This window comes from Opisthocomus hoazin, chromosome 15 (genome assembly GCF_030867145.1).
Source record: "Opisthocomus hoazin isolate bOpiHoa1 chromosome 15, bOpiHoa1.hap1, whole genome shotgun sequence".
Taxonomy (NCBI): Eukaryota; Metazoa; Chordata; class Aves; order Opisthocomiformes; family Opisthocomidae; genus Opisthocomus; species Opisthocomus hoazin.
This window is the reverse complement of record NC_134428.1, coordinates 25,934,914-25,950,170: the sequence shown is the minus strand read 5'-3', so window position 1 is coordinate 25,950,170 and position 15,257 is coordinate 25,934,914. Positions and strand designations below refer to the sequence as shown.

General features: G+C 52.1%; 2 protein-coding genes across 2 annotated transcripts; one reads left to right on the top strand and one right to left on the bottom strand.

Moving 5' to 3' along the window:
* Positions 1-24: 24 nt before the first annotated feature.
* EARS2 (glutamyl-tRNA synthetase 2, mitochondrial) lies at positions 25-8,112 on the bottom strand. Its single transcript, XM_075436900.1, has 9 exons — positions 8,035-8,112; positions 7,656-7,811; positions 6,511-6,700; positions 5,765-6,237; positions 4,849-4,957; positions 4,165-4,318; positions 2,846-2,976; positions 1,369-1,504; positions 25-770 (listed from the first exon to the last, which is right to left on the bottom strand). Exons 1-9 carry the CDS (start codon positions 8,093-8,095, stop codon positions 687-689), a joined length of 1,494 nt encoding a protein of 497 aa, XP_075293015.1. The 5' UTR covers positions 8,096-8,112; the 3' UTR covers positions 25-686.
* A 321-nt stretch (positions 8,113-8,433) lies between these two features.
* UBFD1 (ubiquitin family domain containing 1) lies at positions 8,434-14,796 on the top strand. Its single transcript, XM_075436556.1, has 7 exons — positions 8,434-8,508; positions 8,712-8,954; positions 9,029-9,237; positions 10,408-10,473; positions 10,677-10,782; positions 13,225-13,307; positions 14,568-14,796. The coding sequence occupies exons 1-7, from the start codon at positions 8,484-8,486 to the stop codon at positions 14,676-14,678; spliced, it is 843 nt and encodes a 280-aa protein (XP_075292671.1). The 5' UTR covers positions 8,434-8,483; the 3' UTR covers positions 14,679-14,796.
* Positions 14,797-15,257: the final 461 nt, after the last annotated feature.

The following is a 15,257-nucleotide window of genomic DNA, read 5'->3' as shown; positions in this document are numbered from 1 at the left end:
CGGAATCAACAGTCACCACGTTAGTTTAATAATTAAAAGGTCGTAATTCAAAAGAGGAAAAAACATCCCAATCACCTGGAATAATTTTAGCAGAACCACAAGCGTGATACTGTACACAAGAAGGAAAGTCCCCCTCTCCGAGCAGCTCACTCGGCCCAGCAGGACACTGGGGCAGCTAAGAGGGCAGCAGCTATAATATACATAATTTATATATATATATTTTTACATATATATATATAAAAAACACTTTCCCTATGGTATTTGTTGGAGACCTGTGTAGTTGTGGCTGTAGCTACCCCGACTGCGGGCCCTCTCCAAAAAGAGAACGATTGCTTGAGGCGAACCGTGCTGCATCAGAAATATTTTCTGCTCATGTGGTCTGAATTTAAATGCTGATAAAAGTCTCTTTCTCCCAACGTGCAAACCAGGCTGTTCGCATGAGGTGAAAGCAGAATGACAGACCTAAGTCTGTATTTGGTTCCCCTCCCAGACCAAGTGGCTGATGCTTAGTGCAGATACACACAGACCTGTAAACACCATGGTGACACCTGCCTGGTCTAAAGCCCAGCTCATCTGATCACAGACGATCGTGCTGTGACCAAAACACACAGGTCTGGGACAATGACATGTGCTGCCTACACCATCCGAGTCCGTGGGCTCGCTGCCGGTGTCATTTCTGTCTCGTCTCAGCTAGACAGTGCCTTGTGTATTCGTCCACACACTTCTTTGGGTCCCAAAGTCACCATCATCTCAGCAACGCTCGGTCCATGCTGGAAACGCAGAAGAAGTCATTGTACAAATGGAAACTTGCACTTTTCAGCACGTGTTTATGCATCAGCGTGACGGAAATGATAGTGCTTAGCTATCAGATCGCTGTTAGACCCAGGGCACGGGTTTTATCAGCAATCTCAAAACAAGAGGTTGCGGGTTTTTTTCTCCTGAAGTCAAATGCTAAGAATGGCCCAATCCAGAAGGAGCGATGCCAGAGCATAAGCCAGGAACAGGCTTTGAAGAACTTTCGTAAAATTCAGGTCTGAACTTTGTAAAAGCAGATTGCACATAAAATCCCAGTTTTGCCCAAAACCTACAACCTTGCCAGCACTTCCTGCAGCTGGTCCAGAGGTTTTTCTAGCTTCAGATTCATGACCAGCAAATTCATCCTTTGGCAACGTCTGCCTTTCTGAAACCTTCAGAACAGCTCTTTCTTCCAGAACTGCAGTATATCACTACACTTGCTCGCAACAGAAGCTGATGTCAGCTCTTGCGAGATGTCCAAATACCACTATCTTGCTATCAGAGAGAAGATAGCTGTTAAGAAAAAAAAAAAATAAAAATGAAGGTCCCAGTCTCAGAATTTTTATCTTTTACCTGCTGCCCACTGAGCGCCAAGCGAAGGAGCTGCATCACGCTGCTATACTTGGTCTCTTTGATTTGCTTCTGCAGGCTTCTCAGGTCTTTGTTCAGCTCCTCCACGGTCAAAACAGCTGCCTGCCTCGTCATGAGCCTTTAGGAAAGAAACCGTCCTTACCATCTAGGGACATACAAAACACAGGATTCCTACCCAGAAATGACTAATGACTTTGGTGACTGCCAGCTACCTTAGACTGGTTTTGCACAACCTTCTGGCAACAGCAGCAGCTCACGGTAACCTTCCCTGCCCCTCCCTGCCACGCTGTGCCAGGGCAGTCCCTCCGCTCGCTGCGGCCGTGCTCGTGTACACCGTCCCCTCCCGGGCTGCGGCGTGGGCCTGCTGCACCTCCCTGCTGCTGCTACGGCTCTGCTTTGCGAAACCACGCCTTTACTTCAGCTGCACCAGCAGCAGAGTTTGTTCAGGAAAGCCAGCATCAAGTTTAAATCATATAATTATGCCAAAGACCTGGAAAACCACAGCAAAAGCAGTAATTCTGACTTCTTTTTTAATAACGTGATTTTTAGAGATGCGGGAGCCATCACTGATACCACTCGGCTGTAGGCAGCAGTGCTATGATCCCTCCAGGACAGCGAGTATTCTGACATTTAAGTTACCATCGCTTGGATTCAGTTACCCCTCAGCTGCAGCAAATGACTGAGAGCAACCAGCTTTACAGACAGCTGGAAATAACAGATCAATCTGCAGATATTGCCACCTTACTTACTCCCCAAACCGGTTTTCAGGGCTGGTTTTAGTCCAGAGGGGAGATCTGAAGTGGGAAGGCTACCGATGAACCGCCCCGCCTGGCCGCAAGGCGGGGAGCAGCAGAGGGACGTGGGGCAGCCGTGAAACTCGCTGGCAAAAGCCCCCAACACTCCCTGGCACAGAAGGAAGGTCCCAGACTGGCCGACCGCCTGGCCCCCTGCACAGACCGTCCTGCCCACTGGGGCATGGAAGCAGGAAAAGCCCCCAGGGCCGAGCTCTTCAGAAGCGACTGTGATTCCAGCTGGACCCAAACTGGCTTCATCCTGGAGACCCAGAAGTCTCACTGCACAGCCTGAATACACGTTGACCAACACCACCTCGCCCTTCTCCAGTTCGATGCAGACAAGAGCACAGGAGACCCATGGCATGGGAGAACCCGGCTAACGCCAGGTTATGTGCCATGCTGGCACACAAACTCCACCGGCCTTGGTGCTTTACTAAATCTGGACGTGACAATTCTTGCTTGAGAGCACTGATGGGAGCTTTCCTGCTGGCAAGCTGCTTTTCAATTAAAAACCCGGAATTTCTCACTAGTTGTTAACTACAGCGCAGTCCAAAGCAGAGTGAGGTAAGTAAGAACTACGAGCGTGTCCACACCAACACAGCAGCCAGGAGCAATGCTCTGGGGCGGGCCGGCGGGCGTGCACCGAGCTGGGAGGACACACTTACCCTACGACCAGTTTTCCTATTTCATCCACTTCTGCAGAAAGAGTTTGTAGCTGCTCTCGGGACACCGCGGGCCTAACCCATAAGTAAGAATAACCAGATGTCACCAGGTTCTTCAGGAAGCTTATGTGACCCTGGAGAAAGAAAGCAAAGCTGTCAAGGCTGAGGGTTAAGCTGGAGGGAGCAAACCACAAGCATTACGGAGGGCGCAGAGACACCGCTGCCTCGTACGCCGTGCAGGGGACACGCGAACCGCTGACATTCCGGCAGTTGGGTTTTTCTCCCCCACGACCGCGGGTGCGAGCGGGCGCAGAAGCAGCCCAAAGGGACATGGCTGTACCCGTGCCGCGGGCCACGTGCGGGCTGACTCACAGCGAGTCCGGGAAGCAGCTCGCCACGTTCAGCTGCCGCCTTCCAAGAGACGGCGGGGAAACCACGCGAGCCACCGTCCCGCTGCCACAGCAAAGCCTCTGCGGGAACCGTCAGGCCTCTTCCTGCCTGTCTAAAGACGGCTTTATTCTTCACAAGGGAGGCCCCAAACACTACAGCAGCACCCCAGGGGCAGACTGGGAAACCGGCGGGCTCACCCCCCTTCCTGGCATTGGGAAGAGCCACGGGATTTTCTGTCCCTTCACAGCCAGCACTCTGGCACCCAGCCGAGACCAGGGCCCGCAGTGCACAGACCCCGCCAGCTTAACCACCGAGAGCTCCACCCACCGCTGCAAAGGGGCTGCTTTGACTTTGCTACCAAAGCACAGAGCAGCGGCAAAGCAGAAGCAGCTTACGGTGCCCCATCAGAAAGGCTAGGGGTGAGCACGAGGGGCCCCGGGTGCTGGCCCTCCCTTCCCACCACAAGCCAGCCACATCCTGGGCTACAGGAGGAGAAGCGCAGCTGGGAGGTTTTCACCACTCATCTGGACAAAGCCACAGCTGACCTGATCCAGCACTACGACAGTCCGGCTCTGAGCGCGACTCAGAGAGGCTTTCCAAGAAAGTCTTACAATTCCATGATTTGCCTCCACGGCAGGGACACGTCCTCCCTCTGCCGAGGGAGCTGTCTGCTGGCTCACCAAAGTACAGATGAGCTTACGACTCTGCAGAGACCACCGAGGTATTCCCCAGGCCCATTCCTGCAAGTCACCTAACCACATCACGGGATTGCGGCCGTCAGCACGCACACCACCCCCCGAGCTGGCAGCGGCAGCCACGTGCAGGCCATGGAGCTTCAGAGCCGTGCCCAGGACTCAGCTGAGTCTTCGTCCAGGAATCCCACAAAACCTCCGCTCCCCAAAACGGTGACACAACGCTGCCGCTGCTCGTACTTTTCTCAGCAGGAGGACTCGCTCCACGTACTCCTTTTCTAGGACCTCTCGATCCACTTGCTGATCCCCATAGACATGCTCCACCAGCAGCTGCAACTCTCTAATTAGCTTCTGTCGCAGCCCTTCATTCTCAATGTGACGGCTGAGGTGAATCCTGTAACAAAGAAGAAAACTGCTTTCGGCCTGCTTTGGGTTAGATTGGGTCTACTCATCCCAACCTCACATCGCTTACCAATTAAAACTGATACAAAAGCAACATTAAACCCCAGGCGAGGGACATCCTACAGCAAAGCCCGAGGTGCTAACGCATCACAGTGAACAAAAGACGTGGCAGCTCTCAGCAGCACAACGGCCCGTAGCACACGGGGGCACTTGCAGCAGCACCCTCTGAAGCGTCGCCTCTTTTTAGATGTAGTTTTGAATCCAAGCTGCAGACCGTGCATCCCCCTAGCCGCACACCATCTGCCCGGTTCTCACAGCGCTCCCGACAGCAGCGTCCAGGCGCAGGGTGGAGAGGAGACAGGAACGGTGCAAGCAGAAACTCACACCTTGCTGCAGCACGGCCAAAACGCCGCTGCGCTGGGACCGTGCTCGATCCAATAAACGAAATCTCCAGACAAAGCCAAGTGCCAGGAATAAATTCTCACTGAAGCACTGATTGTTACACTTTAAAGTTATTGATACCTGTTGAATTCTGGGAGTTTTTCGAGATCCAGGAGGGCAGAATGGGTTGTAATTCTGCCTATTTCAAACTGCGAGACCAGCTCCGCCAAAGTCCTCCCCATCTGGTTCTCTGCAAAATAACCCAACAAGGGCATGACACGCGTCTGCTCTCCCGCCGAGAACCAGCGTCGCTGCGTTCCACTGCAAGCCTCGGGCGCCGGGCTGGGCAGCAGCGCGCCCGAGGAAGACGTGACCCAGGAGAGCCGCTGGTACGCAGTGCTCACAGGGACGTACCCAGCAAACCGGAGCGAGCTTGTAGCAGGCACGCGCGGGAAGCTGCCCCCTCCCCAAGAGCAGGCTCTGCTAACTGCTGTCGAGGAACTGGAAACTGGGACGCTCCGCTTGGCTCTCAGCGGGACAGCCCTTGCACCAGTCAGCCAAAAAGAAGAAACACTCAGCCAGGAGGCTCCACTGCCCAAGACAGGTTTCGTTCCCAAAACACGAGTTAATTTGTGATCCCCACATAGCAAGAACAACAAAAGGAGTCACTGACTCAACTTCTCACGTCCTTCAGGTTAAACAAGAAATGCAACAGATGTAATACGTAACACTGCAATTATTAACCATAAAATACAAGTTTTCCTGAGAGTTCTCAGACTGTTTCTCCACCCTGAGATTAATGTTGTCGCCCGTGGGAACCCATTAAGCATCAGACTCAATCTCCAAGGCTGCACAGAGGCAGAAAGATTCCCACCGTTCCAGCACACCACCCAGTCTTTCACAGGAGCTCTGCAGAAGCACTGGTGGCATTTCAGCGACAGACTGGTCGCCTGACACCCATCTCCTCATCCCTTCAAACACTTCAAAGCTCTCGGCTATTAAATAAACTTAACCCATTCCCCAGTGTCCTAGCAAGCACCAGGCCCGCTGCCGTTACCTGCGAATCCAGAGCCACAGTTGGTTACGATGTCCAGGAGCGCCTCCGGCAAGTAGCCATCCCGAGCAAAGCGCTCCAGAAAGATGTCCCCCTGCCTTTTGGACAGCTTGCCACCGTCCTTGTTCAGCAGCAGCGGGAGGTGACCAAACTGGGGGGGATCCCAGCCAAAGGCTTTGTAGAGCAGGAGGTGCTTGGACGTCGACGTCAGCCACTCGGTTCCCCGCAGAACATGGCTGATGCCCATGTGATGGTCATCCACCACATTCGCCAGGTGGTAAGTGGGGAAGCCGTCCCCCTTGAGAATCACCGGGTCGCCCTCCACGTCAGCCACCTCATGCCTGGTCCACCCATAGATCAGGTCCCGAAAGGGCTCCAGCCCCTTCTCCAGCCGGAACCGGACCACCCAGTCCAGGCCCCGCGACAGCTTCTCAGACACTTCTGTGGGCGTCAGGTGCCGACACCGGTTGTCGTATCTTTGAGAAAGGAGAACGAAGGTCTCGGTTCAACACAGGCCAACCCCATCAGCCATTTTTACGTTCCCAAAACTCTCAACTGATCCCTGAATTTTAGCTGTAACTGCCCACCACACGTCCAGTCAAACTGCCTCACCTCTGGAGGTCCCTCTCCTAAGTCTCTAAGGGTTACGCTGGCTCCTCTGAGCCTGCTGTCTTATTGCCATGCACGCTACCATGAGTTTTTGCAAGCGTGCAGCACAGGGAACCACCCAGGGGAGAAGGAGTCCCTACCGCGGGGTCTGCTGGCTCCGCAAAGCCTCCTTCTTCAGCAGCTCCAGGCGCTGAGGGGTACAGAAGCAGCGATACGCCGCGCCTCGCTCCAAAAGCTCGTCGCTGGCACGCCTGTAAAGGTCAAGTCTGTGTGACTGCTGGTAGGGCCCAAAGGAGCCGCCGCGGCGAGGACTCTCATCAGGGGGAATACCTGAAACATCAGTAAGACGGGACTCAGAAAGCGCCTAAAACGGGAGAGTGACACCCACCATGGGAGCACACCGAATGTGGGCGGAACAGCAAGGCCCTGGAGAGCGTCCCGAGGGTTTCTGCCCTGGGGCACCCGCTAACAGCGTCTGCCTAGCCCAGGAGTCTGCCCTGGGCTCAGAAGAGAAACAGCAGCCAGCGTCACCAGAATTCAGAGCATTGTGTGCGAAGCAATGGGCAAAAAAGCCCCACCAGAAACCAGTAAATAGCTGAGTGGCTCTGATGGACTGCTTGCAGCAAAATGTAGTCAGGTGTGTGCACACAAAGCAGCGCCCACCCTTTTTATAGGAAAGAACCCTCAGACCACAAAAACACAGCTGAGACCCTAGCCCATTACTGTGTCTGCTCCAAACTTACTATTCAACAGTGAAGTCCTCTGAAGCTTACCTGTCCGTTACTGGCAGCACCTCTCGGATCTGGCTCTGCCTTATCACGATTCTGTATTCTCAAACCACCCTCAATTTTAGTTCTCAAACTCAAACAAAGCAGAGGACTAAAACGAAAACTGACACCTCCAGATCCCCTTTAGCAAACACTCCGCATCCAAACGATTTATCAGTTTACAGCGAGGTCTGTGAGCTCCAACTTTGGACCCTTCCATCCTGCCTCTCCTGCCAAACCTTTGTTACACACTGGGCCGCTGCCACAGACTCGGATCTTCCTGCGAGGCAGACAACGCAGCCAAGAGACACCAAGCCTGACCCGTTATTTCTGCCACACCGCGTACTTCCAGGCTTTCCTGATGCCTAGCTGGAGAAATAACTAATTTTCAACTAATTCATCACCTGAAATGCCACACAGCTTGGTGCCATGCAAAACACTCTCCACTTGGTCACTGTGACTCTCTCAAAAGAGGAGAGCGTTCCAGCGAGTGAGAAATGAAAGACGCCTGCACATACCGGCCCAGTCCAGCATGTCCTCGATCCCTTCGGCAGCCCCCGGCACCGCTCGGCTCTGGTCCGTGTCCTCCACCCGCAGGACGAATGTCCCGCGGTGCTTCCTGGCGAAGAGGTAGTTGTACAGGGCGGTCCGGAGGCCGCCCAGGTGCAGGAAGCCTGTGCGTGGGGGAAGCCAGAGGACAGCACGCTGATTAGGGCCCAGTTAAGAGCCGGAAGGGCAACGCGGCTGGGGGCTGCGGGGGGCTGCGGCGGGGCCGACCCAGGGCAGCGGCCTCCGGCTCCCCGCAGCGACCAGGGATCCCCCGCACGGCCCCGGCGCCGCCGCCCCGCGAGCGCTGGACTCCACGCATCCCAACCCGCAACGGAGCCCCGCGGTTACCTGTGGGGCTGGGCCCGAACCGCACCCGCGGCCTCGCCGCGCCCCGCACCGCCCGCGCCATCCCGCCCACGCGCCCGCCGGCGCCGCTTCCGCCCGGCCGCGCCCAGCCAATCCCCTGGCCCGCAGCGCCCGAGGGGCGGGGCTTCCCGTCAAGGCACCGCCCCCTCCTCCTCCCGCCGTGCGGCGCCGGCAGCGCGGGGGAAGAGGGCAGAGCCGCCGCCGCCGCCCCCCGCAGCGCAGGGCCCCGGTGCCCGCAGCGGCCGGGAGGAGCGCGGGGCGGCCCTGCCCGCCTCCCCAGAGCGGCGCGGCCGGGGCTCCGGGGGCGCGGCCTGCGGGGTTCGCCCCGCCCAGCGGGCCGGGAGGGGGGCGGGCTACGGGAGCCGGCGCGGCCCAGCAGGCAGCGGCGGGCGTTTCCCGGCGTGCCCCGCGGCAGATTGTACACAATCATCATGGCCGCCGCCGCCGCCGCCGATGGTAGGAGCCCGCGGTCCCGGCGGCGGGGCCAGGCGCGGTGGCGGGCGGTGGCGCGGGCGGGGCGGGGCGGGGCGGCGCCGGCGCGGGGAGCCGGCCCCGGGCGGGGCGGGGACGGGCGGTGGGGGCGGCGTTCCGGGGCCGGGCCGCGGGCCGGGCCGGGGCAGCTTCCCGCGGCCGGGCGCTTCCTGTCCGGTGTCCCGCAGGTGCCGAGGAGCCGGGCATGGAGGCGGAGGAGCTGGCGCCGGGCTGCGGCGGGGAGGGCGGCTCGCCGGGGGCCGAGGAGCGCCGGGCCCCCCCGCAGGCGTCGGTCAGCAACGGCGGCGAGGCGGCGGGCGGGCGGGAGCTGGTGGAGCTGAAGGTGATCTGGAACAAGACCAAGTACGAGGTGCGGTGCTGCCTGGACAGCACGGGCGCCGAGCTGAAGCAGAAGATCCACTCGCTGACAGGTCTGTGGGGCCGCCGGCCCTCCCGCCCCGGCGCCCGCTCCCGGCCGCCCCTAACCCCTCTGCTTGCCCCGTAGGCCTCCCGCCGGCCATGCAGAAAGTTATGTTCAAGGGACTGCTGCCGGAGGAGAAAACGTTGCGGGAAATCAAAGTGACAAACGGAGCCAAAATAATGGTGGTTGGGTCGACTATCAATGATGTGTTAGCAGTAAATACACCCAAAGAAGCCACTCAGCAGGAGGTCAAAGCTGAAGAAAACAAGAAGGAGCCGCTTTGCAGACAAAAGGTTATTGAAGTCTGGGTGATTCCTGGCGCGGGGGAGCTGTGGGATTTACGCAGTTCTCGTGATGCTCTGCAGTCACCTCTGGGTCGCGTTCCTCCTCGGAGCAGGCTGGGGTTTCTTTTCTCGCAGCTGAGCAGTAGAAGGGCTCTGTGCAGAGGAGTTCTGGCAGCAGAAAGACCTTTAGCTGGGGCTGTGCAAGGCGCTGCTTTCGCTGGTGCTAGGTTCAGCCCAGCATTTTAGACAAGAAATGACAAATAATAGAAATACTTCATGGTTGTTAGCTCAGAGTCTAGGCTAATTATATCTAAAAGCTAACTAATTTTTGTTGGTGTAAAAGAATTTGATCTCCAAAAACTGCCGTTAAAATGAACCCCAAGAGAGCGGTTCCCTCAGCTGTCCCGGCACTGAAGGGAGCAGGGCTGCCTCGCAGCGTGGAGTGCTGCCTCCGAGTAGGGAGTGAAGTACGGCGCGGTGGGGCTTGGGTCGGTGGCCGTGCTGCAGCCCTGTGGGGCTGAGAACAGATTTCACCTCAAGGTATTACCGGCCCCGGCCCTTCCTCAAAATAAATTTGTTTAAAAATTAAATAGCACATCCTTGAACTGCAACCTTCATGAAACATGCTTTTGTTTTTCTGTAATTTGTCATAGTTCACGTTCACTGTAAGTTCCATCATTGTTTAAAGGTACTCGGCAACGTACAAGCTGTGAGCATGGTTTTCGTAGTTACTACTGCTCTAATCTGTTCTGGTTTGTTGCTGTGTGGCGGTCTGTTGCGCTGTCAGGCGTGGAGGGGGTTCTGCCGTTCTCTGGACATAACACTTGACTGTTAAAACTGGCTTGCCAAATGCCGACGATGTGATTCAGCATGTACGATATTAAAGTGGGGCTCGGGGTTCTGTTAAGTTTTTGTAGACATACATTTCTCTGTATTCTAGGAGGGGTGTTATTCTTTGTGTTGTATTGGGGTTTTATTCATTTATATAATTTCTTTCAACTGTCGTAGAAAATGCTCGGTTAACTTTGAACATTAACCGTTTCCTGTGTGAGAAGTGACTGTGAATAGTCCTTAACCGTCTCTTGGTGCTATCGGGATACGGTCAAGGGTGCAGCTGGACGTACATTGAAAAGCTCTGTTGTGTTTCTGTAATTTCTGATTTCTGTTTTTATATTGTAGCAACACAGAAAAGTATTGGATAAAGGAAAACCTGACGATGTGATGCCTTCTGTTAAAGGTGTTCAGGTACGTGCGTGCTTGAGAAATTGTCATAATCGGGAGAGAGACGGGTTTTGTGGTTTGAGACCTTTCTTTGCTGGTTCAATTGTTCCTTGCTATCTTAGTAGAAAACCAGCAAGACAGATTGTCCTTGCACTGAAAAAGTGAAGAGGATATAGCTTTTCCTGTTCCAGTCCTTCACAATGACTTACTGTGTTACCTCTTTGCAGGAGCGCCTGCCAACAGTGCCATTATCTGGCATGTACAACAAGTCAGGGGGCAAAGTAAGATTGACCTTTAAACTTGAGCAAGACCAGCTATGGATTGGTACAAAAGGTGAGCAACTCTAAAACACTGAGATGAATAATTGGTAATTGGGCTAAGAGTGAATTGTGTGACCTAGAAATAGCTTCTGGTGTGACTAAATTGCGTCTAGGGAATAATGTTGGTATTGTAGTACTTCAGAACTAAATTTTGCTTCCGCTTCTCAAATGCCATTCTCCCAGATCATTGAATATTACTTGATATTTTACTTCTGTTCTTGAAAAACGTGAGGTGAGTTGTGCCAGTAGACTAATGTTCTGATCTGCTATACATAGCTCCAAATGTAAATTACGATATTTGGCATTTCTAGCATCTCTCAAAAGCACCTCAGAGAGATTGGTTTGATGCCAGCATCGCACAGAGGCTCAGTGACTTGGCTAAGACACAAAGAGGAATCTTTGACCGGGATTAAAACTGGGACTGCTGGCACCTCTGCCGTTATCTGTCCTCCCAACCAAAACTGGTCGGGTGTCTTGTTTCAGTGCTGTACAACTGCAGAAGCTGCGGCGTGTGTTGCTGTGCAGGGGCATCAGTTTATTGATTTGAGTGGTGCCAGGAGGAGCTGCAAGGGCTGTGGTGATGCCAGCGTTGTGGAGGGTGTCTCGGATAACCCCTGCCTCCACAGGCAGCTGAGCTCCCTCACTGGGACCGGGGTGGAGCAGTACTGTAGTGATGAGCAAGAGGAGTAGCAGTGCTTGCTTGCTGTCCCAGTAAAATAGCCCAACTGGATGGTGGTATTAGCTTTGGATGGCACCTCTGGCTGCTACGTTATTTCCAAAGTAAGCAGAAATCTGGGAAGTTTTTGACCTTTGCTTTGTAGGACAGACTTGACTGTGAAGTTTCTTCTGGCTTTGAAACCTCTCTTGCTGCCAGTTGCAGTGATTTTCCTCCTGGGCTAAGTGATGGAGCGAGACATTGCTCTTTTTCCCCTGTAGGTTGAGCAGCCAGATTTTTTTTGTTATTGATAATGTGTTCTAAGTATATTAGTAGTATTTAGGTAATTAATCCTCTTCCTTCACCTTCTAGACGAGTGTCAAGTTTAGTATTTGTGAAGTGCTCTAGATGAGTGTTTCTCAAGCTGTGAAATTCGATTCTTCTGCAGTCATCTGTCTTCGCGTAACCTGTTTCCCTACTTCCCATAATTAGCAGCAGCTTGCTTCCCCTGGGCCATGGTTGTAATTGCTGGCTGTTGTTGGGAAAAACTCCCTCCTGCTCCGAGAAATTCGTGGCGGATGCCAGCATGTAAGGGCTAGAATAAAACCAACTGAGCACTGACACAGTTTTTCACTTGCTAGTCCTGGAGAGAGGAAACGGATTCTTCCCCCACGCAGCCTCCCTGTGCTCCACAGATCACTTTGTACGGTTCTGTAGTCTGAGGTTTGGCGTAGGTGGATGTTTCTCAGTTGCTCTGGGCCGTTTTCGTAGAGGCATTGATAATACGGATTTGTCTATTGCTGAGATGCTGCAAAGAGTAATTGATTTGCAGGTTGCTAAATGAGTGAAAAGTAAGATTTTACTCAATGAACGAATGTCGCGGGTCTGACTGGGGTAGTTCAGAGTCAGCTTAGTTACGGCGCTGAGACAGAAAATATTTGTCTCTACATCACAGACTAAATTTATCTCCCTCTGTGCTCCTTTTAGGTAGGTGCTTTTTTTTCTGGATCACACAGTTTAGGTATATCTAAGGAACTCAGAGTTCTGTTTCTCCTTTGTAGAGTGTTTATGGTCTTTGCTGTCTTGTATTCAAGAGTATAATTTTAGGCTGACACTGAAAGCTGGAGCTGAAAGGAAGGATCTTGGAGTTGAGTCTCCAGAGAGGAATGAGGACAGAACGGAGACAGCAAAAGTCTGCTGTGAACGGTGTGCTTTGCCATTCTTGTTGGTTACCCCTGGCTGGCTGACAATAATCTGCCCTGTAATTGGAGTCATCTTTTTTTTCTTTTTATCCTCATTTCTCTTCTTGTTTCTTTCCCTATTTGCTCCTTAACATATCCTTCCCTGTGCTCTTGTAGTAGCAGTTGAACACTGCTTCAGGGTTAACGGGGACTAGGCTTTCGAAGGGTTAGTTAGCCTGTCTTCGTTCAGCTTTCGCTGTGGTGGGTGATCCCGCTGGCCCAAGCGGAGTTCCTTTCAGGGAGACGTTAAACGAGGCCAGGGGTTGCCCCTCTCTCACTCTAGGTGCAAGTCAGGTACGCCAAAGTGCTTAGTATGATGCAGAGACATCAAAGGCGAGGAACTGAGCACCCCAGGTTTGGATTCCTGTGGATTATTAGGGTGCCGGCTGTGTGGTGGTGTGGAGGACGGGCTCCTCAGCAGCAGGTTTCCAAAGTTCACCCCAAGAGGAGAATGCTGACATGAGGAGCTTTTGGAAGTAATGGAGGTGGTGTCGGAAATTAATATGAAATACTACTTCTTCATATATCAGAAATAATACTTTGATCAATTTTAATGTAGAGAGAACAGAAAAGTTACCCATGGGGTCCATAAAAAATGTGGTGAGTGAACCTATTGAAGGACATGAGGATTATCACATGATGGTGAGTAACGTCTCTATTTTAATAATATCAGTCTAATTTCTTCATGCCAATACACAGAAGTAAGGCTTTTAAAACAGAGCAAGTCGGAGGCCGATAGTAACGGCAGCCTGGTGTGGTGGAAGGTGGGGCTGTTGTCGCAGTGTAAATATTTTGGGTGGCATATGGAGGATCTGCTAGGTTATGGAAATCTGGGCTGCTTTCATGCAAACGTTAGTGCTGAAGCGTTGTGTTGTATCTTCTGTCTCATGACAGTGTTAAAACAGGAAAAATACCCACGATACAGCCGTGATTTCCTAGTGTTAGTGATGTTTTCCTATACCTAGTTGGATTTCTAGTTTCTGTTATATTTATATAAACGAGAGGCCTTGCTGGAGGTTAAGAAAAACTAATGAATGGATACTGTAATGTTGTTTTTTTTCTGTACGTGATTTTTCTGGGAAACTGGTATTGGGTCTAGCAAAATAACACATTTAAGAAGAGAGCAGTGCGAGTTCTACTGAATCGTTGGCTGTTTCTTTTAATCTGTGGGGTTTTTTGACTTCTTGCTCTCAAGAGTGCAGTAACTCACTTCTAATGTTGAAGTGAGTTCCTCATATGACCCTGCTCCCTTCTGTAGGGGAAGAAAGGGGAAATGTTACACCTTAAAATTATTGTCTGCAGGAGGGTGCTGATCTAGTGTTTGTCTGAATACTTGGTTTTTGATCACCCGTGTAAGAAAATGTCCTCCTTGGAATGATACAACAAACTCTTATCCTCAAACAAGGGTGGGGGTTACTGGCGTGCTCTGGTGCTCCTGTCCTATCTACGCTGACACGAGCTGAGAACAGGGCGCTGTGTCTAACTATAAAATTCTGTGAAATTTTATGTCTACGAAAGCGTGGTCATTGTCTGTCTTAGTTCCTGTTTGGCTTCTCACCTCTGTGCATGCCGCTCGTTTCTTTGAGGCTTCGAGTGACGCTTCAGATTCTGCCTTCAGAGCAGCTTCCTCCTGTTCTTAAAACTGGCCAAGGGTGTTCATTGCTGCTGTGGTATCTTAAAAGCAAAGAGCTCGTCCTTTAGCTGGTGCTTTGCAGTTCTTTTTTTCCTGAGGCATGTTTTTTGCAGTTGCTGCTCAGGTAACTGTGGAGCGCGCCAGGCGTTTGAGGGAGGCCGTAGGTGCGACAGACGCGTTTGCTGTCGGTGGTGGGTGAGCTGTACCTGTCCACTGGTGTAAGCTGTTGTGTTTCCCGTTTGTAAATGTTGTCGTTTTTAACTTTGCAGGCATTTCAGCTGGGCCCAACAGAAGCGTCTTACTACTGGGTCTATTGGGTACCGACTCAATATGTCGATGCAATCAAAGACACGGTGCTGGGAAAGTGGCAGTATTTTTGAAAGCACGCTCACCTCTGGCACAGGAAAATGACACAAAGCTAAGGACACTGCTGGGAGAGGCCTCCAACAGCCCTGGATGTGACAGTCCTGGAACTTATTAATAAAATATTATAAACGAGGCGGTGATGGAAGCCAGAGGTGATGTTCTTTCACCATTAGTTTACTTTTAACTTAAAAATTTCACCATCCCTTTTCTGCAGTCAGCTTCAACCATATTTAAAGCAAATACAATGGAAATCAATAAATCTGAATTCACAAAATATTGTGTGTAATACACTTAAATCTGCTGAGAGTTGATCTTCCAATTTAGTTTTAAAAAGAAAATATTACAATGTACTGTTGAGGATTTTTTACATGGTTTGAACAAAAACAGATATTTTCATAATCTTTCAGTTACAAGCGTTAGACTTAATTTAGTTACTTGGTTGTGACTGAGAATTTCAGAAACAGTTTTTTAAAAATAAACTTTAAAACCGTATGCAAAGTTGATGTTTAGTAAGCCATATTCTGCTGGCCCTTTTATTTCAGGTCTGAATCTTTGGTAGCAAAACTCTTAATTTCTTTACATTTTTATTCTTT